The sequence below is a fragment of the Colobus angolensis genome, unplaced genomic scaffold (genome assembly GCF_000951035.1).
Source record: "Colobus angolensis palliatus isolate OR3802 unplaced genomic scaffold, Cang.pa_1.0 Scaffold243, whole genome shotgun sequence".
Taxonomy (NCBI): Eukaryota; Metazoa; Chordata; class Mammalia; order Primates; family Cercopithecidae; genus Colobus; species Colobus angolensis.
The window spans coordinates 518,917-546,060 of NW_012115633.1; the positions used below are offsets into that span (position 1 = coordinate 518,917).

Below are 27,144 nucleotides of genomic sequence, written 5' to 3' on the forward strand. Positions count from 1 at the left end.
AAATCATGACTTCAGAATTAGGTGTTAATTTTTGCAATTCAAATTACCTAATAAGTTCTGTTCATGAAAATCATAGAAACAAAAAGCAAATAAACATACTTTTGTTGAAACCCATAAATCTCAACTCTGAAAGCGGAAATGCTACTTTAAAAGGCAACCTCTGGAATCAGCTATGCATCCATCTTGCTTTGCCTAATGATGATCTACTCTTTCAAAAGTCTCGTTAGATGGAAATTTTGGTTATGCGAATGGATTATCTTGTTAGAACCAGGATGCTTTCTACTCAGTGAATACTTTTCTGCTATAGTTAAATCTTATTTCCTATTATTTCTGGTGAAGAGAGGAAGATCACCATTGTTATATGTTAGAGACCATTGTAAATAAACATTGTTTTCATATTGCCTCTTTCTAATAGTTTTCTTAAATTTTTTGTATACTCAATTATTAAAATCAAAAGAAATGATGTTCACATAATAATAAGGTTGCAGTGATATAGAGTTATTTATATATTCTTTCTTATCACACAAAGTACTCAGCCTCAAAAAGTACTCAGTGTCAGTGCTTTTCACACAGATGGCACTCATGCTTTTCACACAGATGGCACTCCTTTTTTTTTTTTTTTTTTTTAGCTCTGTCTGAGAGGCTGAAGTGTAGTGGCACAATCTTAGTTCACTGTTGCCTCAACCTCCTGAGTAGTTGGGATTACAGGCGTGCACCACCACGTCTGACTAATTTTTGTATTTTTAGTAGAGACAGGGTTTCACCATGTTGGCCAGGCTGGTCTGGAATCCTTGGTCTCAAGTGATCTGCCCTCATGGGCCTCCCAAAGTGTTGGGATTATAGGCGTGAGCCACTGTGTCCAGCCACCCAGCCACTCATACAATTCATTTGTTTTTGTTGTTGTTGTTTAATTTTGTTTTGTTTGATTTTTTTTCAGATGGAATCTTGCTCTGTCACCCAGGCTAGAGTGCAGTGACATGACCTCAGCTCACTGCAACATCCGCCTCCCGTGTTCAAGCAATTCTCCTGCCTCAGCCTCCTGATTAGCTGGGGTTCCATGTGCATGTCACCATGCCCAGCTAATTTTTTTGTATTTTTAGTAGAGATGGGGTTTCACCATGTTGGCCAGGGTGGTCTTGAACTCCTGACCTCATGATCCACCCACCTCAGCCTCCCAAAATGCTGGGATTATAGGCATGAGCCACCACACCTGGCCCAAATAATTCTTGATATGTGATCAGTTTACTTGTTAAGCAAAAAAAAAAAATACAGATGACAGGATATAGAGATGATCATCAGCTTACTGTGTTTAGGATTCAGTGGTAAGGAGAGTAGCATCAATGTTAACATCTGCAGTGGCAATAGATCGCTTTCCTTGATGAGTTTTGGTGTCTTGGAGGCACAACTCATAAGCTCCAAAACATGTTTACATGGAAAATAAAAAGACACACTGCTAGGATGAACAAGGAATCCCCATTTTTCACACAGTCCTGCCAGTCTTGCCTTGCCACTCTTTACAATGTCAACTCCTCACTGGAATTGTTGGAGGAAGCATGGGATGCTGAGCAGCAGCATTGGCTCTGTCTGTGTGTGACCCCCCAGGACCCATCATGGGTCCTAAGCAAACCCTGTCCCACCTTGACACAGCAGTGCCCACGGAGGGGGAATAGGGAGAAGAGCAGCAGCATGTGAGCGGAGGCATTTGGTGGCATCAAAATAATGTATGACTACTTAATTGCCAGGTATAGGCTTGGAGTTTCACACATGGTATTCTCTTTTTTTTTTTTTTTTTTTGAGACGGAGTCTCGCGCCCAGGCTGGAGTGCAGTGGCCGGATCTCAGCTCACTCCAAGCTCCGCCTCCTGGGTTTACGCCATTCTCCTGCCTCAGCCTCCCGAGTAGCTGGCACTACAGGCACCCGCCAAATCGCCCGGCTAGTTTTTTTTGTATTTTTTAGTAGAGACGGGGTTTCACCGTGTTAGCCAGGATGGTCTCGATCTCCTGACCTCATGATCCGCCCATCTCGGCCTCCCAAAGTGCTGGAATTACAGGCTTGAGCCACCGCGCCCGGCCCACATATGGTATTCTCATTCATTCCCACAACATTTATTAATTGTTCATTTTTATGAATACATGATAGAGAGATAGAAAAGGTTAGTTCAGTCTGTTGACCTTAAATTACAATGTTCATAAGTGGTTGAGCTACGATTTGCAGAGTTGTTTCTGAGCATTGAAGCCCTATGTGTGCACTATGCTGCATGCCAAGCAGTGCTGGGCACTGGTTCTAGTTTCCTGTCATGAGGAAACTGAGATTCTCTTCCTTAACAATCTTCCAGCAAGAATTGTGGGTGATGTGAGTGAAGTCAGAAATGCACTTATTACACATCCGTACTGGTCCCATGAGAAATATATACAGTAGATGTAAATGCTTCCATGATCTAATTCTAGGCATTTGGTTACAGAATCCCATCCACAAATCTACTGAGCACCCACTGCTCACAGCACCAGGTACTGTCCACTACCTGGACAACATAAAATCCCCCTTCTATATAAATCAAACCTAATAACTCCAACACAAAACATTTACACTGTTGAAGCCTGTTTGACGGTAAAGCCGATCATAGGCCGAATGCACAATTTCTAACATCAAGGAGTAGCGTAGGTGTATAAAATAAAAGTTACATATGCACAAACAACATGTTTCCATACCTGCCCAATTTGTTTCTGAATTTGGTGTTTTACAAGGAATCTGGCATATCAGCATGCTATTTGGAATAAGAAATGTGGTACATCAGCATGCTAGCTGAAAACCACCTACATTCTCTGAGCTTGTTATACCTTTTTCTGCCCTTGTAGGTTTATTAATAAACATTTAATTAATATCTCTGTTCTACTGAGGTGTAAGTCTATTGGCTTAGCTAATAAGCAGTGAGGACAAAGCATCTAATAGCTGTTGGAAAGTCAATTATTAGATATAAATGAAAATATTAGTACTCATATTTCAAAGCTGGTAGAGTTAAGCTTCTCAGAAAAAAATAAAAGTTTATTGTGAAGGACCACATATAATTTGCAATACAATCCCAAATTTCTTTCCTTTATAACAAAATGAGCACCATTCAGAAGTGGAATTATTAGCGCGTTCTAATCTTTCATGCTGCACTAATCTCTTTAATCAAAGCTCCATCTCAGTTTGTCTAAACATGCTGCCTGCCTCTGAAGAGCAAATTGCATTCCATCTAACAGCATGTGGTTTTGAAAGAGAATGCACTTGTTTTTACTCCCTGGGTAATGAGTTTAAAATCACTTTCTACTTTTGAGAAAAGAGTCAAGTTACAAGCAGCTTGGCTTATATGACTAAATTTAAAATTTACATAAGAATCTGCAAAATAGAAGACTCTGTGCTGTGCTGGTTTCTCACTTGTTTACAAATTTATTCTAAAATATTAGTTTTCTTTGCACATATTTGTAGGAAACTTGGGACTTGAAATATGTATATTTTACATAAAGTTGAGAACAGAGTGGCAAGAGCATGGCTCAAATAAGATTTTAAGAAGACAAAGACAAGTGACTAATACTAAAATACCTTGATTAGTTATGCCAAGTGTTTCTAATTAAAAACCCTCCTTCATATCAGTTCTTGTGCAGCCGTGGCTTTCACAGACACTTGAGGTTGCCTCTCTGAGATTTGAAATGTATCAACATAGTTTTCTCTAAATAGCTTTTAACAGAGGAGCAGTCTATTCAAAACCCAAATAAACTAGAGCTGTGACAAGCAAAAGGACTACAGCATTCCTTATTTTCTTTGGCCTTTGAATACAAACTTTTAAATACAATTTCTCCTCTACTGTTTCCCATAGGAGCTGATACAGAAATCAGGGAGGTTTTAGAATGATATTTAATCAACCACGACAGACATGTCCCAGAATGCCTATCACAGTCCTGTTCCTTTCTGTATTTTTTTAATGTCATTTCACCACCCCCAACAGAAGTTCCTTAACCTTTCAGCTTCCCTGAAAGTTGAATGTAGAGGCCACCTATAATGGAACCACTTAGGCCGGTTGCTAAAATCCACATCCCTGGGCCCACCCAAACTTACTGAATTAGAATATGTAATTCCAGAGCCTGGGAATCTGCACATTCACAAATCTAAGAAAACACCGCCATAAAACTGGATGACCACCCTGTCTAGGGTTAAACCTGTCTGCCTTGAGGTTAAGGTTCTCTCTCTCTCTCTCTCACACACACACAAACACACACACTCACACACACAGACAATACACACTTGCAGTCGTTATATGTCCTTCCATTTGTTCCTAGGTAATCTTTATGTGGGGGATTGGTTCCAGGAAGGACTCCAGAGGATACCAACACCCATGGATGCTCAAGTCCCTTATATAACAAGTTGTAGTATTTGCATACAAACTATGCACATCCTCCTGTATGCCTAAAATCATCTTTAGATAACCTGTAATATCTAATATAATGCAAATACTATGTAATAGTTGTTATATTGTTTTGAATTATTTTTACTATTGATTGTTATTTCTTATTGTTCTTCCTCAAGTATTTTCTACAGATAGTTGGTTGAATCTGCCGATGTGAAATCCCATGAATAGAGAGTGATGCCTGTACTGTGTGACATCCTACAGGCATAAATGAATTGTTTATAAGCTTTTAAACACTTACAGAGATTTAGAGATACAGTTCACCTAATGTGTATTTACTGGACATTGACTGGTAGGGGTAGATAAAAAAACCGGAAAAACACAGAAAATGTTCATCTTTAAGTAAGAACTTCAAAACACATTTCATCCTTGATAGGACTCATGAATCTATTTCTAATTTAAAAAAACAATTAAGAGAACATTTGAAAATTTGATATCAAACTGGATAAATGTCATATCTGCCTAATGAATGAAATGACAATCTTCAGCAATGCACTAAATTCTTATTCGCACATGGGGAAAATTATAACATTAGGAAAAAGTAAACTCACCACTTCTTCATGTCTACATTTTCTCACATTAATGCCATTTATCTGCAATGAAAAGAAAAGCATAGTTTCCTATGGCATATTGTAAACTGAGTTAATGTTTTGACCACACATATAATGATAAAATGTATACCTGTAGAATTGCATCTCCAATAAAGAGTAGTCCCGAAAGTTCCGCTGTGAATGAAAAAGCACAGTTGATAACATATTGACTATTTTTGCTATCCAGACGAAAGGACTTTTAATTAAAGATAAAATTTACAAATATAAAAATTAAGTGTTTTGTATGGTTAGCATCTTAAAAGATCCAGAAAAAAATGGAAATTCAAAACAATATGATTCAGTCTAATTACTGAAGCACATGCAGACATATTTCCATTTACTTTTACTATTGCAGACCTAACAGTTGCTAAAAATAAGCCGCTCTTCTAAGGGTAGGAGACCACATTTTCTCACGCACTTAAGATTATTAGGTCTCTGTGAAAAAGTTTAAGACATAGACATTTAATCCGTCAATCTATGGAATTGGCTCCAAGTTCATTTTTAAACATTACACTGTTTTACTAATTTCAGTTCTTGCAACATCTGCTTTATATCTCCATTAGTTTTCCTACAGTTTCTTATGAATGGTTAGCTGAGTAAAATTGCAAATTAGAACTGAAAAACAGATACTTGAAATTGTCTTTACTCAATGGAACTTGTTATCATTACTTTTGTATCTTTGTTGGTTTAATGAAACAACTGAAAAGCCGTGCAGTCCCTAACTCATACCTGCTTTCATGAGTTCCTATCTTTCATCCTTGTTCCCCTTCTGTGAGAGAAGCCCTCCCCTACAAGAGGATAAAGGGAAAGGATCCAGGAAGCGAACTCAGCCACTAATGCCTGAAGGTGGGGAAGCTGAAGCCAATCAATCACATCATAATTTATGATTCTTAAATATCATGTTACACTTCAAACACAATGTCTTAAAGAAATGGCTGGTACACAATTCTCTAAACACGTTACCTCTTTGTTCCTTGGAGATTTTTGAAACAACAACTGGAATGTTATGTTCTGCTCCTCCCTGAAAGGAGAAAATCGTATACTGTACTTTTTAATCTAAAAAAAAAAAAAAAAAAAAAAAACTTTTACTTTTAGCTAAGAAACCATACAGGTTCTGAACGGAATGTTAAGTGGATACCGGGCAGAATTTAAATAAACTTGTGGAATTTCTCCACTAAGGAGATAGTGCTCCCATGAAAATTATCTACCTGTTTAGAATTTTGCTGAGACATCCAATAATAACAACTGGCTTTGAAAGTTTTCATTTATCAACAAATATTGATTATGTATTTAGATAGGCATTCTCTTTAATGTGTAACAATGCTGTCCAATAGAAATTCTTACTTAGGATTCCAAACACCAGTAATTATATATTAACAGTGATTATATATTACTGGTATCCTGCTAAGTTATTCTGTGCTGGCAGCTAAGGGCTTTTGGTGGTGCAGTGACCCCTTAGGATGCCTAGGAAGCAGAGAGAACTTTTCCCGAACAAATGGATAAACGAAATTAGAATGTACATATGCATGAAAAACCAGGGATTCATCTGCATTTCCTTCCTTAGTATTGAATTCCTCTTTGTGTGAAAGCACATACTAAAAATTTTACAGAGTAAAACATATTGCCAAGAATATTGAAATACTACTATCTGTTTGTTTGTTTGTTTGTTTGTTGAGATGGAGACTTGCTCTGTCGCCCAGGCTGGAGTGCAGTGGTGCGATCTTGGCTCAATGCAACCTCCGCCTCCCAGGTTCACACCATTCTCCTGTCTCAGCCTCCCGAGTAGCTGGGACTATAGGTGTGCCACACCGAGCTAATTTTTGTATTTTTAGTACAGACGGGGTTTCACCATGTTGGCCAGGATAGTTTCGATTTCCTGACCTTGTGATCCATCCGTCTCGGCCTCCCAAAGTGCTGGGATTATAGACGTGAGTCACCGCTCCCGGCCTGCAATAGTACTATTTTTTATTTGACCCAATAAGATATGAAAAAAGAAAGACAAGTAAGCTATATTTATGTGAAAGAAAATAAAATGAATCCTTAAAAACTGAACAAAAATCCTATTTGTTTTTATTACAGTGTTGAGAAAGTTAAAAGCAGTAGTCGAAAAATGAAATCAGTACATAAAAGAATAAAATGTCACACATGAAAAGAAGCATAGAACTTGTAACACAGGTTAGTTGAAAAGACAGTCTGAATTCCATTAAAGTTGTTCTACCTTCAGAATATGTAAACCACCTAAGCTTTTTGTTTTCCAAGCACAAAAAATTATTTTGGAAGAGATACTCTTTTTTCCCTTGCATGTCCATTTTTAACACTGAATTGCCAGTATATTTAAATATAAAATAGTCAATCTTTTTTTTAAAAGCAGGAATATTTAATTTTTTTTTCTTGGCAAGTAGAGTCCTTTCCACTTCCAGAATATTAAGAAGAAATATGATAATTAAGATAATGAAAACTGTCCTACTCACACTGAATTTCAAGCTCACTGCTCAATTCCCTTTTCCTCATTGTTTCACAGTAACCTAATATTCGTGCACTGCACCCCTCAGCTCTATGAGGGAAGACACTGGCATAGGTTACAATGGCTCCCACTTGTTCTGCTGTTTGGTCTGTGTGTCCCTAACAAACACAGACTGTGTCTAAGATGACCCTGCCTCTGATTAGAGCAGAGATAGTGATTTGTGGCTGATAGTGTGGTGGAAATTATGTGCTTATTTGCACACGGTAAACACTGAATAAAGGATGGTTATTATGCTAACATAGTCCATCTATTAAGATTTATGAGGAAACTCACATAGCATTAAAGTGGTAAATAAGATTAGGACTAATCCCTTCGAAGACCCTTAATATTTATGAATTAGGACTCCAAATTCCCAATCCCCTATTATATGCTCTATTTTGTCCCATTACAGTTATCAGTATCTAACATGCTATTTATTCATTTCTCACACTTACTGTTTTCTTTCTCCTTCCCATTCCTAACTAAAATGCAAATTTCTTCAGGGCACAGACGTTTTTAGTAGTTTGTTTTGTGTATTGATGTAAACCTAGTGCCTGAAATAATGTCTGGTTTATCTTTGAAATGTTTGTTGAATTGAATGAATGAATGAATGAATGAATGAATGAATGAATGAATGAATGAAGTCTAAGGCTTTCCCAGCCCTAGCGTAAGGTCACTATAGCCTCTAAGGATACTTGGAAATTAGAAAGGATGTTAAGGATGCATCTACGTTTCTTAGAAGGAAAAAGCTGGTTAACTCAAATGAATCATTAACTGATGAACTTTTAGGTGAAATTAAAAGATGAAGCCATCAGCCAGATATAGTGATTCAGACATTTTGGGACAGGGAAAAACAATGTTTTTGCTGGTCTCATCAGTGAGGCTGTTCTCAGAGTATTTTCCTTCAGCTGTTTTTCCATTTCACCCTTTTCTCTTACTCTACTACTGAACACAACTTATTTTAATGCATAGACTATTAATGCAAATTACCATGGCGGGACATTGGGAAACCTATTCTTGGTGTCCAGAGACAAGGCTTTTGAGATAGAGTTTTTCTGAGGGTTGGCTCAATAATCCCATTCTTTCTTCAACACCCAGACTGGTACAGCAATCCCCTGCTTATTTGTGTTTCGCTTTCTGTGCTTTCAGTTATCTAGGGTACAGTACAATACAGTATTTTGTGAGAGAAAGGAAGCACATTCACATAACTTATATTATAGTGTATTGTTATAATTGTTCCATTTTATTATTAGTTACTGTTAATCATTTACTATACTAATTTACAAATTAAACTTTATCACAAATATGCATATGTAAGCAAATATATTATATGCAGTATAGGATTCAATACTGTCTGCAGTTTCGGGCAACTACTGGGGTCTTGAAATGTATCCCCCAAGGTTAAGGGGAGAGTATTATAACTATCTTTGTAATGTAAAATGTAACTAACATTTATTTTACGATAATTTTTCTTTTACATGTAAAATTTATCCTAAAATTTGAGTGGTTTGAATCCAAACATGGCTTTTGGGTTTTGTTATTCTGTTTTTATTTTATTTTATTTTTTTTGAGAGGGAGTCTCGCTCTGTTCACAGGCTGGAGTGCAATGGCACGATCTTGACTCATTGCAACCTCCACTTCCCAGTTCAGGTGATTCTCCCACCTCAGCCTCCTGAGTAGCTGGGATTACAGGCACCCAGCATCATGCCCCGCTAATTTTGGTATTTTTGTAGAGATGGGATTTCACCATGTTGGCCAGGCTGGTCTTGAACCCCTCCCTGACCTCGGGTGATCTGTCTGCGTCGACCTCTCAAAATGCTGGGATTATAGGCATGAGCCACTGCCTCTGGACTGTTTTTTTTGTTGTTGTTTTTTGTTTGTTTGTTTGTTTTTGGGTTTTTTTTTGCTTTTAAATTAGACATTTGGAGCTCTGACATACTTTTTAAACTAATTTCTGAAAATGACTTTAGTAATTACTAAATTTTAAGACAAAACTCAGAAGATAAAATTGGAACTCAAAATCATATTGCCTTCATTACTGAAAAACTTGTGAGCAGCTCAGCTGCTACAGTTAATTAGATTTCGTGCCGGTCCTAAATGGGGAAATGTAAGGTTTTCCAGTCAATAATCAAATTATGTGGCTTTCCCTGTTTAAAATAGGTGATAGGCTTCCATGACACTTGAATATAATGAGAATCTTTAAACTGCCCCTCTTCCAGTGCAGCTCCTGGACCTCCATCGCCCTGAACCTGAAGGACACAAGCATGCACTGTTGTCTGGCCAGGTATGCTCCTCCCTTCCTCCTAACCTGGAAACTGTCCATTTTGAAATTTTGGCTTAAAGCCCCCTCCTTCAGTGTCTCCTTACTTGAAATAATTCAGTTACATAGCACCGGATCATGCCTGTGATTTCATTTATTTTGGTAACAATTTGATCAAAGTCTGCTTTCCTACTGGAGTATAAATGGCATGAGGTCGGGGAAAGGCTTTCATCACCATCTTATCCCCAAGGCACTCCTGGGTGGGGCTGTGGCTCCTTACTGTGGTTTACAGAATGTTGGAATTAACTGAGCACTGTTATTCTAGTTTATGGAGAAATCCAAGATTAGGAAAAGGGAGGCAGTGTTCTAAAGCACAGCCCAGGTAATGTTCACACATACATCGTTCAGCTTTGTAGTATTCTTTTTACAAAGCATAGTGGATTTTATAGCTAGCTCTGTAGGAAGAAGGATATAAAATCCCATCTAAAGCATTTTGAGAAGGACTCTACACAATGATTTTACCAGTGTTACTGTGAAATATTACCAAATAAAACCTGGACTGCTTTTAGAGCATCAGGAGTCTTGCCAAGTAATCTTTTCAGTTCAATATTATTATTACTCTAATCAATCAATTAATCAATCAATCATATTATGGGCATGGGGTGCAGGGAAGACGCATAGAGCTAACCATTATTTTTCCTTTTAGAGAAAGGAAACTACGTGTAAGCAGAGAATAACAGTGATTAGAGTTAAGAGCTGCAATGGACAATTACAAAAGAGGCAAGTAAAGGAATATCACCTGGAGGAATATGGGCAAGTGTCATCATCCTTCTGGATGCTACCTTTGCCTGCCAACATACTTCATTTGATTTTGGGAAAAAAAAAATTGTCTTTTTCACATGCTATATGATTACCTTCATATGAAACTCTAAAATAGGGAAATGGTCACTACTCAGCATTGAAATAGGGGAGATAGGGGATAAAAGGGTGATGAATAAATATGAGATTTCTTCTGGAATTGATAGAATGTTCTAAAATTGACTGTTGTGATAGTTGCAAAGATCTGTGGATATACTAAAAACAATTTAATTGTACACTTTAAATGGATAAATTGTATGGTATTGGAATTATACCTCAATAAAGCTATTTAATACAAAAAAGTAATGGTCTTTGAAATGATAAATGACCAGTGGTTTCAACTAATTCTTGGGACTAATCCATAATCCTCAATTTAAGCTTTAGTGCCTTCCTGTTATCTCCTTTTTTTGTTTTTTGAGATGGAGTCTCGCTCTGTCGCCCAGGCTGGAGTGCCGTGGCACAATCTCGGCTCACTGCAACCTCTGCCTCCCAGGTTCAAGTGATTCTCCTGCCTCAGCCTCCAGAATAGCTGAGACTACAGGCGCGCACCACCACGCCCGGCTAATTTTTGTATTTTTAGTAGAGATGGGGGTTTCATCATGTTGGCCAGGATGGTCTTAATCTCTTGACCTTGTGATCCACCCGCCTCAGCCTCCCAAAGTGCTGGGATTACAGCTGTGAACCCCGTGCCCGGCCCTGTTATCTACTTTTATGATGGAAATGGACATATCCATTTTGTCTATAGTGAAAACAAGCAAATTGGACTTGAGTAAAAATAACAGGGGAAGCGAAATGCAGAAAAATGTATGCAAGCTTGTGCGTGCACTTATAGCAACAGTTGTTATTTAAACATTTTTGCCCAGATACCACTAATAAGTTAAAAGGAATACATTTGTTACAACTAATATAAAGATATATTTTATTTGGAAAATTTGAAATAATTAGTACTCAACCCTTTATCTTACAAAACTGCTTACTTGATCTTGGTCATTTTGACACATTTATTTCAATTTTATTTTTTATTTATTTATTTATTTATTTATTTATTTATTTATTTATTTATTTATTTTTGAGACAGAGACTCGCTATGTCACCCAGGCTGGAATGCAGTGGCATGATCTCAGCTCACTGCAACCTCTGCCTCCCAGGTTCTAGTGATTCTCCTTCTTCAGCCTCCCAAGTAGCTGGGACTACAGGCATGTGTCACCATGCCTGGATAATTTTTTAAAATTATTTTTAGTAGAGACGGGTTTTCACCATGTTGGTCAAGCAGGCTTGAACTCCTGACCTCAAATGATCTGCCTGTCTTGGCCTTGCAGAGTCCTGGGATTTTAGGCATGAACCACCGTGCCTGGCCTTATTTCAGTTTTAAATAAACCGGAAAGTAAAAAGCATAGAGAGGAAACATGATTTGTGTCCCTGAGTAGAGAGTTTTGAGGTAATTTATTCCAGGTTTCATAGTTCAAAGCATAGTTATTAAGAGTAAGGACTTTGTTATCAGCTTCTAGGGGGACTGAGGTCCAACTCTACTGCTTATAACAATAGATGAATTACTTAACCTCTTGACACTTAATCTCATTGTTTGTGGAAGGTATAACAATAGTTATCTACTTCGCTGGATAATAAAGGCAAGTTAAACTAAATATAAAGTATTTAGCTCAGAATCTGGCACTTAATAAGTGGGGCATAAATATTAGCAATTATTTATAAATGAGAAGATGATTAAGAGTAATAATGATTATAATTATATTTTTGATTGCTGCAGTGTTAAAACTTCCAAATAGAAATCACCTTTGATTGCATACATTTATTTAATGGACATAGGTAATTTATATATTTGCATAAGAAAGTTGTGTCTGTTGGAAAATACTGCATAAAATATTTTTACAGTAATAACATTTAAAACTTCCTTTCCCTCAAAGGCAATTTTTAAAATGACAATGGTCAGAAGCATAATTGAATAATGTGCAGATAGATAGTGTTGGATTTTGAAAGACATAAGAGATAAATAAAGCCTCACAAGGGCAAGATGATGGCTGACTTAACCTGAGTATCCCTATGGTAATTCTGATAAGAAGAATAAGGCAAAATACAATAATATTGGATCCTACGATGCAGAAATTTGGTGATTTCTGCAGATGTAGTTGAGGAAACTATTAAAGTTATTTATATAAATGCCAAGTCTTTGAATGGTCCAGACCAGAGAATGGGCACTTGAGAGGGAAGGAGACAAGAATTGGTGAGGCTGAGAGAAAAACCATGAAATGCCTGTAGAAATAGTGCTACAGCAGAGAAAAACAGCCAGGCTGTGCAGGATGCCACTAGCCTGCTGAATCTGTCCGCTTCAGAGGAGCAGTTTCTGCCTGAGAACAGGCAACAGAATATGTGATTATGAGTTGAAAGTTTAGTGGTTCTTTTGTTCAGCTTTGGGGGAAGCCCAGATAGGGCTTTTTGTGGAAACCTTTTTAAAAAGCAAACAGAAGAGCTTGAGTTTTTTTTTTTTTTTTTTTTTTTTTTTAAATGATGGACAAATTAACACAAAGAAATAAAAAGCACACAAGTGTGTGGTTTCTGAGAGATGTTTTAATCAAGGAAAATTAAATAATAACAGGCAGGAAGAAATCTAAATCACTGTCAAAAAATACCAAAAGTTACAGCAGGAGTGAGGACACCTCTGAAAGGCAAGCTGAGAGAAAGAACAGCTTAAATAAGCAAGGATGCCTGCAGGGCTGGGAGCAGGAGTATGGGCGGTGCACAAAACCCTAGAAGGGTTCTGATCAGAGAGGAAGGAAGCATTGCTCTCTCCTTCAAGGGTCTAAAGTAGGGGTTTGCTTCACTTAAAGACAGCAGAGGGACTGGCATAAATGTGTATGTCATGCCTCCAAATTTCATCTCATTACATTATGGCTCAGTTACTCATTTGATCCTTCTAGATTTGCTAAACAGAGAATAACTGTAGAATGAGACAAGAAAGCAGAGAAAGTAGCACAATCCAGGAAGGGACATTCTCCCCAGAGGTTAAAAAGAATTTCTATTCACTTTAGGAGCTGAAGACAAATAGTTCATCAAAACTGGGAGATGGGGATGTGAAAGTGTCAGCCTGTGTGTGGCACTTCTCTGATCAAGACATCCGCTTCTCCATGTGTAGTATGAGCTAAAGCTGGACACTGTGCTCAGAGGTCATTTCTGGTTTTGCTTTTGTTTTATTATTATTATTATTTAGAATTAACATGGAGAAATAGGTAATTTTTGTCTTTACCTATTAATAGGGTAAAACATTCTTGTTGTAAAATGATGGGAGTTTAGGAACCTAAAGGACAAATATGTCCGTGAGGATAAATCAGTAATTCCTACCTTAAATCTCAATGTAGTTGATGTCAGAACTTTTTTGGGTGGCTGTTTTTTCAAATTGAGTGTCTAGCATTTTTGGAGATGATTTGAAGAAATGATAAGTATGACTTTCAAAGGACAGGCTCAGATTTGGTAAGAAACTCCAAAGAATATACTTCAAAAAATTTAAAGAGAAAAATAAAGGAATAATAGAAAGAAAACTAGACAAAATTTGAAAAGAAAAAGGATTCAAACTTATTTAAATCACATTTTTAAAATGTAAAGCTATTACAATATTCCTTTCATTTCTACTAAATACATACTTTCTTCAGGATTTCGGGAAGTTTTGAGATGGGCACTCTCCTCAATGTGGTCTACATCGTATCTGGTATCAGTGCTTCAAGGGAAGAGTTAAAGTCCTAGAATTAAGCTGGAGGGACACAGAACTGCCTCAACCTCCAAGCCACCTGCACTTTTTTTGTCCCAGAAGTTTGAACAATGTCTTATATGAGGTAAATAAGAAAAATAAAGGTAAAGGCTAACTTTTATTTTCCCATCAACTTATACCCTACAAGGTGCTCCGGCTGGAAACAGGGCTTGAGAGAGACAGCAGTATTGCACATGAGCAGCAGACATCAAGGATTTGGGGACACTGGTAGCTACAGAGACATCATGTTGCCCACAGCCCACAGCCAGTGAAACATATTAACCAACAAAATACTGGACTCAAACCTACATAAGAAGCCCCTCTTCACTGTCCTTGTCCACTTTGTCAGGAGATACGACGAATTACTGTGATACATAGTGGTGACTGTAACGGGAACGTCCCCAAGTCAAGATTTGTCAGGAGTGTAGGGCATGGTCAGCTGGCTTTGACTTCTAGCAGCACATGTTAGAGCGTTTGACTGCATTCTGTCTAAAAAGGGCATTTGTTACCCTTTAACCAAGTTTTTTTTTTAAGAGTGTTTTTAATATAAAACTAAAATGCCACGTGTTCTGAGTCCAGTGGAATTCACAAGCACCTGTAGGAGTCTTAACTACATTGATAAATGATTTTTCAGTTGTCTAGCATACCATCTTCCTTCTGTGATGTTAAGCCGAGACCAGAAAGGTTTTAATTAATAATTGTCACCACGAATCTTCCAGGTCTGTGCCAGTGAGGATTACTTAACTGAAGCAAATAAGGGTAACATATGCATTTACATATTTATAGGCATACTTATATTAGAGGCTCAAATTACTCCTGAAAACTCTAAATAAATAGTTCAACACCAAAATACTAATTCTGCTTCTAACCTAGAATGATATTTTAAAAAAATGTTTGTACATGTTTTTAAATTCTAAGGATTCTAAGGATCTAAGGAAAATAGTGCTAATAAATAAGCACAGTAGTTTATTCAATTCACATATGACAGGGGAAAGAGATTTTTGTAATAACATTGCTAGTTAAAAGAAAGAATCATATTTTGATCTAAATAATCAGAATGAAAGATAGTTTAAAAAATACGAAAATGAAGTTCAGAGGTAAGAATTGAGAAAGTAAAAATAAAAAACCATAAAAGGAATTTCTTTAGGATGAATGGGTAACATTCTGAATAAAAATCTTGATGTTTGTATTTCTTGTCAGAGTGTGTGTGTCATACGAATTTTGCAAAATGTTCTTTTTTGTTAATCCTAATATAAGATATTGATCATAGTTCAAATACCACTTATTGGTCAATATTTGAATGGAAACTACATGCTTATTTAATTCAAAAATTATTCTATTTATTACACACATAACAGTTTTGTTTGGATTGAAATAGTGAAAACATCAATATGAAAAGATTTATTTAGAAAAATTATTGATGCTTAAAAACTAGCTTAAAATGTGGTATTTTAATAAAAATACATAGCATTGTATTATTGGGTTTAAATTATAAATACAAACAACAACAAAAAAAAGGAAAAGAACGTTTCTAGGTGACATAAAATTAATGTAAGCAATACTACCAGAAATAGAGTTAGTGCCTGGTTCAGTAAAAATAATTATTTCAGATGAAATCAGCTCTCACTATTGGATTTCGTTCATGGATTTTCTAGTATCTTGAGTGGTACCTTTAAATTCTTTGCAGCAATATCAATAAACAGCTTGGCCAAAAGAAAAAAAAAAATCTCGTTTGTTGAGGGATGAAATTCTCATGGCATACTTTCCACATCCTATAATTTGTTCTGCATGCTTCCCTGGTCCTACTTGGTGATAAAATAAAGTTTCACTTTGATAAACCGAATGTACAAAATATGTTTTAAAGCCAATGCTCTGTATAGCAATATTCTTTTCTTATCACTGACAGTACAACACTATTGCATACTGATTTCTACTCTGAGTCATTTTCACAAAGTCAACTAGAGCTGATGTTCACAAAGTTTAGAGTTCTGATTTCCATACATATATGACATGAGTTGTGATGAAATATCAAGAAATGTGTGCTTGAAATATATAAATTATTTTCACCCTATATAAGTCAAATGACTAACCCAAGAATTATAAAGTTAAACTTCATTTATCTATGAAGAGATGTAGGTTTGATAAAGGCATTGTAATTATGAGATTAACTCTTCAATATTCACATAATTTCCCATCCTTTAAAAATTTCTCCTTTATTTCTATAATAAATTACAGATATGGCACATCTCTAATAGTCAATAGTATACAAAATGGAAGCCTTTAAAATTTGATAATAAATTGAAATGAACACATATGTTCACTTTTAAAATAAAGCCTATGCAAAGACTTTAAGTCTATCCTATATGACTAGCACTATAAAATTAAATTTACCCATTTCTTTTTAAAAAATGAAAAATAAGCAAGATGAACAGAATGCAAAATCTCACTTACTATTGGGCTTTATAAGTGTGAAACTTGTTATTATTCTATTTACTTCAGATCATCATTTCCTACTCCAGTTTGTTAAAGAAAGATATGCACATGACATCATATTTAACATTTCAGAAGAAACCAGATAAAGAAAGTTAATGAGTTATTAAATGGTAAGGTAAAATTCCCATATTCTTTGCTAAATTTTCTAAATCAAATGGTAAGAGTTGGCAGGAATTCTGTGAGAACCTACCTAATTTACATCCCAGTCCAAATATTAAGAAGTTTGCTACAGCCATTCTTGTCTAATGATTAATCAGCAAACATTGAAATGCACCAAAGTTCAACTCTTATGGCACGGCCTTTGTAAGGATAGACTAGAAAGGCAGGCTACCTTTATGCTTAATCCAAATCCTCCTACTGTTTGTCTTCTGATGGTCACCGTTCTTTCCTGAAAGACAGGATTTTTAAGAATGGTTAGTGTTTCCTAATACTATACTTACACAAAGTTTTCTGTTGTTGTTTGGTTTTCTTCTGGGTTTTGCTTTTGCTCTTTAAAAAAAGAGAACTCTTTTGTGGTGGGATAGATGCTCCACATTTTGTAAAAAATAGTCCTTGACTTTTAAATCTAAGGGATATTTGTCAAAATAAAAAGGAGTAAAGTGTTAATAAACTCCTAAACTCTTAAAAATAAGTTATTCTCAATGATTATTTTGGGCATATTTTAGAATCTAAACTTTTATACTTCTTCTTATTTCCACATCACTTATTCATGTTTCCTAAGAAATGACAAGTTTTAGGTTATATAAAAGTAACTCAGAGGCAATGTAAATATGATCTTGGTAAACCATGGCCCTGTCTCCATCACTGCCTGGAATTTGGGAGCTAAGCTGGGAGGTTGCTGTGGCCAGCACGGAAATGAATCATATGAGTGATTTAGATTGAAAGTGAATAAACCAAGTCCACAATAAATTAATTGCTTGTTCATAAAATTAATAAGTTACACATCTAAGTAATAGTGATAATTGAATTATCAACTTTAAAAATTAGTTTCTTTTCCTCTCCACAATAGAAGTAATTCAGTCACTGGCCTATAAAACTTAAAAATCACAAAGATGATGGCATGAGAACAAAGAGCTACATTTAGACAAATCCTGTAATTTTCAATTTGAAAAATCGATACTGCTCTGATTTTGGACAGTCGTCTCCACATAGTGCTTACTTTGGAGGCATGCTATAGGGCTGAATGCTTTAATTTATAGCTTGCTCCATGACATCAATCTTCTTGAACCTCCCCCTGTGCAGAGCCATTTGAGACACTGACCCCTTTCCCCTGCATCTGGGGTATATATTTGTTATCTGGTCCCTATATCTCTATAAACGCCTTTTGCCCACATTATCCATTTCCAAATGGAAATACCCCTCTTTCTTACAGATGAATTGCTTCCCTCATTCCTTTGTTCTACAGAAACTGTGTGGAACAGATAATATCATTTAAAAAGAACTAGTGAAAATCAGAAAAATGTGTGCTTCTGCTGGCTCTTGCTAAATATTTTAAGACAGCATAAGACTCTTCATTTTGGCAAGTTTAAAAACTTCCCTTTTTAGCCAAAAGTTTGGTTTCTATAAATAGAACAAAATTATGCTTAAAGAACAAGATCGCCATACTAGAATTTGAGGTATACTAATATTGATTTATTTTGAATTTTGAAAATAGGACTTTTTGATGAAGATTGGTGCATATTTACTTAGAAATTATTATCATTATTTTTGAATGCAAATGAGTAACATTCAATGATATAAATTGTCTTTATTTTCACAATGTGCTGAGTAATTTCATCTATTTCTAAAATATTTATGTTACTCTTATAATCTGTCATCTAATCATACTTTCAAACCAACATTAAAATCATAATTGTACCAATAAGTTTATATGTGTATAACAATTTATGCAAAGCAACTTGAAATATAAGACAAACTAAACTTTGCAGTATTAAATAAAATACCAAAGCAAAAAGGAGGGTTAAACATGTGCATTCTAGGTACACAAAAATCTATTAATAATTTAAGATAAACTATGTTTGTATTAGAAATGTCTTTTTATTGAACAGGAGAAGCCCAATCTGTCTAATTAATAATTAATTAATATTTATTATTTCTCATTAAATGATTCATTAAAGAGAAGTTGAATATTGCACACAATATTGGAATTGAAGTTAGAGAACGTGCCAATGACTCAAATAGCCACAACTTCATATGTTCAGCAAATTACTTATTCCCTGTGAGCCTCTGTTTTCAAATTTGCAAAATGCTGATAAATAATACATAGCAATTAAAAGCTTTGTTTTGAGAATTAACATTTGTAAAGGACCCTGGCATAGAGTAGAAATTTAATGTTCACACACACACACACACACACGCGCGCACACACTCCAATATTCTACACAGGGATTCTTACATAATAGTCATTTTAATATATTAACATGATAGAATAACTCAAATACTGGAAGACTCAGATTCAGGAACAGGAGAATTAAATAGTGACTATTTTTCCTCTAAAATAGATAGTTAAACTGCTTTTATAAAACTGACCACCCAACTAAACTAAAACTCCCGGATGACAGGAACTATGTCCTTTTTTTCCTTTTCTGTAAAAAGTAAATATGTGATTCCTTAAAACAGTATCAAAATCAATGGTGCAGTCATCCAGACAACCCATATCAGTTGTCTTCAAATACAAATTTAAGTCAGAGCAAATGTATTTCAATCAGCAAATGTCATCCCCTAAATTTTGTAGAGCATTTTGCATAGCAATCATTGGTCATGAGGAAAACTTGGTCAGTAATCACTGCTCAGTAGCTAAATGCGTACTGAAATGCTGCTTTCCTTTGACAGAAACAACAAGCACCCCAGGGTTCTCAAAAACCATTTCTTTGAATTTCTTTACTCATGCTCGACAAGCCCACCCTCTAATCTCTGGTGGAAAATATTTAGAACATGTTCCAAATCAAATACAAAATTGCTGATGCAGAAAAGATTTCGGAGAGACTAAAGAGTCAGCAGAAACTACCAAAAATATCTCAAAAACAGCACTTATCTTAATGTTTTATTAAACACCTGGGCACACGCACATATACATGCAAACTCTAGCTGGTGCCTCCAGTTGCTGCTTCTTCATTAGCTTACTTTTAAGAAAGTTAGGAGAGATGAGCCAAAACAAATTACTTCGTGTTTGAAAACCAAGATTGTGCATTGGTCACTGCAGGCAGCAGGAAGCATAAAAGGGGAAAGAACTGTTCTTGGTGTGACCTCTGCTAATATGTTCCCAGTTGTTTGTGTTTGCGCTAGCTCTGCCACTTTATCCCCTTACACCTCTGCTGCTTCTCTCCTCCCAAAATAGATGCAATAAAAAGAAGAAAAGAACCTTGTCAAATACTCAGCTCATAAATCAGACAATACCTGGAAGCTGACCTGAAATTATATTTAGTTAACACATCATGAGTGTGGTAAAGACTGTTGCCAGGTAACAAAACACCGTCCTTTGGGAGACCAAAGTATTGTCAGTGATTTTATCTTGTAAAACACAAAATCTGGGCTGATGCTCCTATACAGTCTCATATATACAAAACGCCTTCATTTAATCTTCCTATTCCTTACAAAAATGCAAAGAATTGAGTCCAAGATTAGTATCAGACTTTATAAAGACTGGCTACACACCTAAATAATCAACATCAGTGTTACAAAAAAAGTTGTGTATTAAACACTTAGTATGCTTTGTAGAAAAATACAACTAGCACCACTGCTTTTTGGAATATTATATTGTAAGTTGCATATAGGGAGAGATTATATGAACTATATGAAAAAAATATACATGACACCAAAAAAAAGTTGGCATTACATATGTCAGGTATTGAAATTTTGAGGTATATATATGAAAAAGTTAGGAAGAAGTGGAAACCACGCAGAAACTAAAGAGATTATGATTGGAAAATTGTTTGTACTAATTTTGTGTTATAGAAACCAATGCATTATTGTTTGCAGAACAATAATGGAAAGAAAATAGAGAATGTTAATAGTTCTTTTTGACAACTAAGGAAGAATAGCTGAAGCTGAAAAAGGAATAATGGAGACGATGGCTTCTAATTATTAAAAATCTACTATCGGTACTTACAGCTCCCATAGCACTTACAATTGTTTATTGAAGAGAACAATGCCCTTGACTTTTTCCCTCCAAATTTTCTGAGAGCTGGACCTATGTCTTACACAAAGTTCTCTCACGAGCATTTAGGACAGGTCTTAAATCAAAGTTAGGTATTAAAATATTAAATGAATAAATATTCATTCAAACATTATTCTAAGTAATTATCACAACAAGCCACTGGTGTAGGAATTTTTTTTCTAATTAAGAGATGAGGAAATCAAAATGTGAAAGAGTGAAATTAACTTGACCAAAATCCAAGTTGTGATTGAAACCAAGATTTCTCTGATCTCTGCTGTTCTTTCTATCCCAACAGGCCTGCAATAAAATGAAGAATTAGAATGAAGAAAAAAAAAACCCCTGAAAACTCATGGTGCAATGTAGTAAAAACGGGGAGAAATGTAGTATTTTCCCTGCAAGATTGGGAATAAGACCAGGATGTCCCTGTTCGCCATCACCATTCAACATCTTGATGTCCTAGCTAGCGCAATGATGAAATACTATGAAATGAAGGCTTATGAAATGAACAAAAAGTAAAAGAACTGTCTTTGTTTTTTGTCAATGTATAAAATCCCAAAGAATTGAAAAAATAATTCTTCTGGAAGTGTTAATTATAGCAAGTTCATAGAATACAAAATTATTATACAAATTAAATTGCTTTCTTACATATCAGCAATAAGAAATTGGAATTTAAAATTAAAAGCATAATGCCATTTACAATAACACATACTAAAAGGGAAATATTTTGTGGCTCGGCGCAGTGACTCATGCCTGTAATCCCAGCACTTTGGGAGGCCGAGGCGGGTGGATCACTTGAGGTCAGGAGTTTGCGACCAGCCTGGCCAACAGGGTGAAACCCATCTCTAGTAAAAACACAAAAAATTAGTCAAGCGTGGTGATGTGTGCCTATAATCTCGGTTACTTGGGATTGCTCGAACACGGGAGAATCGCTTGAAGGCGGGAGGTGGAGGTTGCAGTAGCTGAGATCGTGCCACTGTACTCCAGCCTGGGCAATAGAGTGAGACTCTGTCTCAATAAATAAATGCATAAATAAAATAAAAAAGTAAATAAAAAAAGAAAAATATTTTGGTATAAATCTAACATAATATTAACAGAATTTATATATGAAACTAAAAAAATCTAGAGAAAAAGACTCAAATATGTTCAAAATATATGAAGAGAGAGCCACATTCATGAATTGAAAGACCCAATATTTTTAAGATGTCAGTACTTCCCAATTTGATTTTTAAAATCTATGCAATTCCAATAAAAATCCCAGCAAGCTGTTTGTGGATACAAGCAAACTAATTTTTAGGTTTAGATGGAAGTTAAAAGTTAAAAGATCTATAATAACGAGTACAATACTGAAGAATAAAGTTGGAGGACTCAGGATGCTTGACCCAGGACTTACTATAAAGTTTTAGTACACAACACAGCATGGTATTTTGACAGAAAAAGCATTTAGACTAATGGAACAGAACAGGTGGCCAAAAAAAAAAAAAAAAGGAAACAAAAAAGTAGAATCAACTAATATGTGACAAAAGAACAAAAGCAATTCAATAGAGAAAAGCAAGGATACTTTTTTTCCAACAAACAGTGTTGGAGGAATTGGACATCCATAAGAAGAAAAGGCATATATACTACGCTCTTCACAAAAATTAACATAGTGTATGCTTAAGAATTAAAAGCACAGTAGTACTGGAAGAAAATATAGGAGAAAACCCACGTGACTTTTGGTTTAGTGGTGAGTTTTTAGATACAACACCAAAAGCATGATTTATAAAAAAGTTGATAAATTAGAATATATTAAAATTATTAACTTCTGCTTTGTGCAAGAAACTGCTAAGAGAATGAAAAGAAAAGCTACAGACTAGAGGAAAATATTCGTAAATCACATATCTGATAAAAGACTTGTATCCAAAATATACAAATAACTCATAATGCTCAGTAAGAACACAAACAACCTAATTAAAAAGTGGCTAAAGTATTTGAGCAAAGACTTAATCAAAAAAGATATGCAAATAGCAAGCAAGCCTATGAAGATACATTCAACATCATTTGTCAGGGGGAATTGCAAATTAAAATAACAATGAGATGATATTATACACTTATTAAAATAGTTAAAATCCAAAACATTGACAATACCAAATGCTTACAAGAATTCTGTTCAAGGCTAATTCTCATTTCCTATTGGTGTGAATGCAAAAGAGATTTTGGCAGTTTCTTATAAAGCTGAACCTAGTCTTAACATCTGATCTGGGAATGACACTCCTAGGTCTTTACCCAAATAAATTGAAAGTTTATGTTTATACAAAAATCTGCACGCAGATATTCATACTATCTATATCCATTATCACCAATAAGTATAAATAGCCAAACACGATACCCTTCAATAAGTAAATGAATACACAAACTGTGGTACATCTACACAGTGAAGTACTGAACAATTTTAAAAATGAGCAATCAAGCTGCAAAAAGACATGGAGACTGTGCATGCATAGCCTCCCACATTATCAATATCCTCTATGAGATGGGAACATTTGTTACAACTTATAAACCCACATTGACACAGAGTCTCCATGTTAATGAAACTATTCTACATGATATTACAATAGGAATTGCATACCATTATACATTGTCAAAACTCACAGAAATTTAGAGCACCAAGAGTAACCTTAATATATGCAAATGTTTAAAAATAATTTAGAACTAAAGAAGGAATGCAGTCTGTGACACTTGAACTACATTACAAATGTGTGTTATAACCTCAGCAATGGGGCAGGAGAAAGATGTGCTGACCTAAGTCACTGTGGAAATGTACTGTGAAAGGGTCATTTATGCAAAGTGGCCCCCACATGCTGAAAAAGCCAAGAAACCAAAGAATGAGGAAGACAAATTGACTTTGTTGTAAGGGGTGTTTTATTGGCGGAACTTGCAGACAGAAGTGTGGAAGACAGTGTGGCGATTCCTCAAGGATCTAGAACTAGAAATAACATTTGACTCAGCCATCCCATTTCTGGGTATATACCTAAAGGATTATAAATCATGCTGCTATAAAGACATATGCACACGTATGTTTAATGTGGCACTATTCACAATAGCAAAGACTTGGAACCAACCCAAAAGTCCGTCAAGGACAGATTGGATTAAGAAAATGTGGCACATATACACCATGGAATTCTGTGCAGCCATAAAAAAGGATGAGTTCATGTCCTTTGTAGGGACATAGATGCAGCTGGAAACCATCATTCTCAGCAAACTATAGGAAGAACAGAAAACCAAACACCGCACGTTCTCACTCATAGGTGGGAACTGAACAATGAGAACACTTGGACACAGGTTGGGAAACATCACAAACCAGGGCCTGTTGTGGAGTGTGGGGAGGGGGGAGAGATAGCATTAAGAGATATACCTAATGTAAATGACGAGTTAATCGGTGCAGCACACCAACATGGCACATGTATACATATGTAACAAGCCTGCACGTTGTGCACATGTACCCTAGAACATAAAGTATAATAATAATTAAAAAAATCCTAATACTATTATGTATGTATATTGAAATTTAACAAGTAAATGGATGGTGGATGAAGGGAAGCCAGGTTTCTCAGTGTTGGAGAAGAATTCACAGATAAGCAAGAGGAGGAGGCTAAAAAGTTTCATGAGGTTATGGAAACTAGTTGGGGACACCAGTATAAACTCATGTTTAGCTTAATATTGATATTGATGTTTATCCATAGAAACATTTATAAATACATGAATATACACAGTTTTTGTCTTTCTAAAAATACATTTTTTGAGATATAATTCATACACCATGAAATTCACCCATTTGAAGTGTGCAACTCAATGACTTTTAGCATAGTCACAGGTCTGCATTCATCACCACAATTAATTTATTTGGCTACTATGAATAAAGTTGCTGTAACATTCATGTGCAAGCATTTTTTAGCACATTAGTAACAATTTCTCTTACATATATACCAAGTATTGAAAGCGGAAACTGTCAGACTGTTTTTCATTGTGGCTACATCATTTTATATTCTTATCAACAATGTATGAGATTTTCAATTTCTCTGTATTCTCACTAAACCTTATTATCTTTGTGATTATGGCCACCCTAATGGATAAAAAGTTGTATATAATGGTTTTGATATAAATTTCCTTGATGGCACTTTGTTCATTTTCTTACCATTTATTTACCTTCTTTAGAAAAACATCTAGTCATATTATTTGCCCATTTTTTTATTGCCTGTTTAATTGAATTGTGAAAGCTTTTTACACATTCTGAATATAAATACCACACTAGATTTGTGACTTACAAAAGTGTTCTCCCATTTTGTGTATTGTCTTTTCACTATATTGATAGTGTTACTTGAAGCACAAAAGTTTTAAATTTTTGGATGTGCCATTTATCTATTTTTCTCTGTGTTTTTTTGTTACTTGCACCTTGATGTCAAATTTACAAAACCATTGCCTAAACCAATGTCAAAATGATTCACATGTATTATGTTTCCTTCTAAATTTTAACAGTTTTAGTTCTTAAATTTAGAGTTTTCATGTATTTTTTATTTATTTATTTTATTTTATTTTTATTTTTATTTTTTTTTTTGAGATGGAGTCTTGCTGTGTCGCCCAGGCTGGAGTGCAGTGGCGTGATCTCGGCTCACTGCAACCTCCGCCTCCCGGGTTCACGCCACTCTCCCGCCTCAGCCTCCGAGGAGCTGGGACTACAGGCACCCGCCACCACGCCCTGCTAGTTTTTTGTATTTTTAGTAGAGACGGGGTTTCACCATGTTAGCCAGGATGGTCTTGATCTCCTGACCTCGTGATCCACCCGCCTCGGCCTCCCAAAGTGCTGGGGTTACAGGCTTGAGCCACCGCGCCCGGCCGATTTTTCATGTATTTTCAATTAGCATTTGCATGTGGTGTGAGGTAGGTTTCCAAATTCATTATTATACATGTAAATATTCAGTTGTCCCAGAACCATTTGCTGAAAAGACAGTTCTTTCTTCATTGGTTTGGGCACCCTTGCTAAAAATAAGTCAACTATAAATGTGTTTATTTCTGAACTCTCAATTCTGTTCCACTGATCTAATATGCCTATCATTTTACCAGTACCACACACCCTAGATTACTGTCTATTCACAGTAAGTTTTGAAACTGGGAAATATGAACCCTCAAACTATTTTCTTTTGTTTTTTTTCAAAATTGTTTTTGTTATTTGAAATCTCTTGTATCTCCATATGAATTTTAGAATCAGTTTGTCTATTCCTGCAAGGAAATTAGCTGGGATTTTTTTATAGGGATTTATATGTAGATCAATTTTGGTAATATTATTATAATATAAACAATAATACTGAGTTTTCTAATGCACGAAAATGGTATTTCTTTCCATTTATTTAAGTTCTCTTTAATTTCTTTTATTCATGATTTTCAGTTCTCAGAATATGCATTTTATAATTTTGTTAAATTTACTCCTAAGTATTTTTGATGCTATTTTAAATGAACAATGCGGTCCTTGGTCCCAAGGAAGTAATAGCATCCCATCTTAGAAGACTTAGGCACAGAACTTACCTCCCTAGACAATTTTACAAAAATCTAATTAAAGAGAATAGATTACAAAAAAAAAAAAGGGCCCTTTCCTATAAATTCTTTTAGACTCATATTTATAGCACTTCTGAGATTTCTTGCTTCATTCCCTTTGATTTGTTCCCCCAGCAAGCTCTCAGGGTTTTTCTCTCTTGCTACAAGTGTAGTGGTGAAAAAGATTAACATTCCCTAAAGTCCACTGAAAATTGTAGTTTGTAGCAAGTCCTTCATATCTGACTTTAGGTCGTTAGATAATGGAGACTATTTAAAATTTAAATATTCCTTGGTAGCTTTGTTTGCAAATAATTGAAAATTGCACAATTTCACTTTTGTTTCTGCAAATATGCATCTGTAATATAAACAGAGACACAGCGATGTTAAGTAACTTTACCAAGGTCAGTTAGTGATGAATTCTCTGGATTGAAATGCAGGCACTAGGAGCCACTGCCTATATATTAATCCCCTGTTCTATTCTGTCTTTTATTGCTTTGCTTTTCTTTTAAGAGACAAGA

The 27,144-nt window shown here is 35.4% G+C and overlaps 1 protein-coding gene across 2 annotated transcripts in view; it reads right to left on the minus strand.

The window, feature by feature from the left end:
- Positions 1 to 27,144, minus strand: part of SNTG1 (syntrophin, gamma 1) — an 893,287-nt gene that overhangs the window by 331,822 nt on the left and 534,321 nt on the right. For both annotated transcript variants that reach the window (XM_011945675.1, XM_011945673.1), the window contains 4 exons: positions 17,237 to 17,293; positions 5,998 to 6,055; positions 5,126 to 5,169; positions 4,996 to 5,037 (listed from right to left, as the gene is read on the minus strand). In XM_011945675.1, coding sequence (XP_011801065.1) covers positions 4,996 to 5,037; positions 5,126 to 5,169; positions 5,998 to 6,055; positions 17,237 to 17,293 — 201 coding nt within the window. The remainder of the gene's footprint in view (positions 1 to 4,995; positions 5,038 to 5,125; positions 5,170 to 5,997; positions 6,056 to 17,236; positions 17,294 to 27,144) is intronic.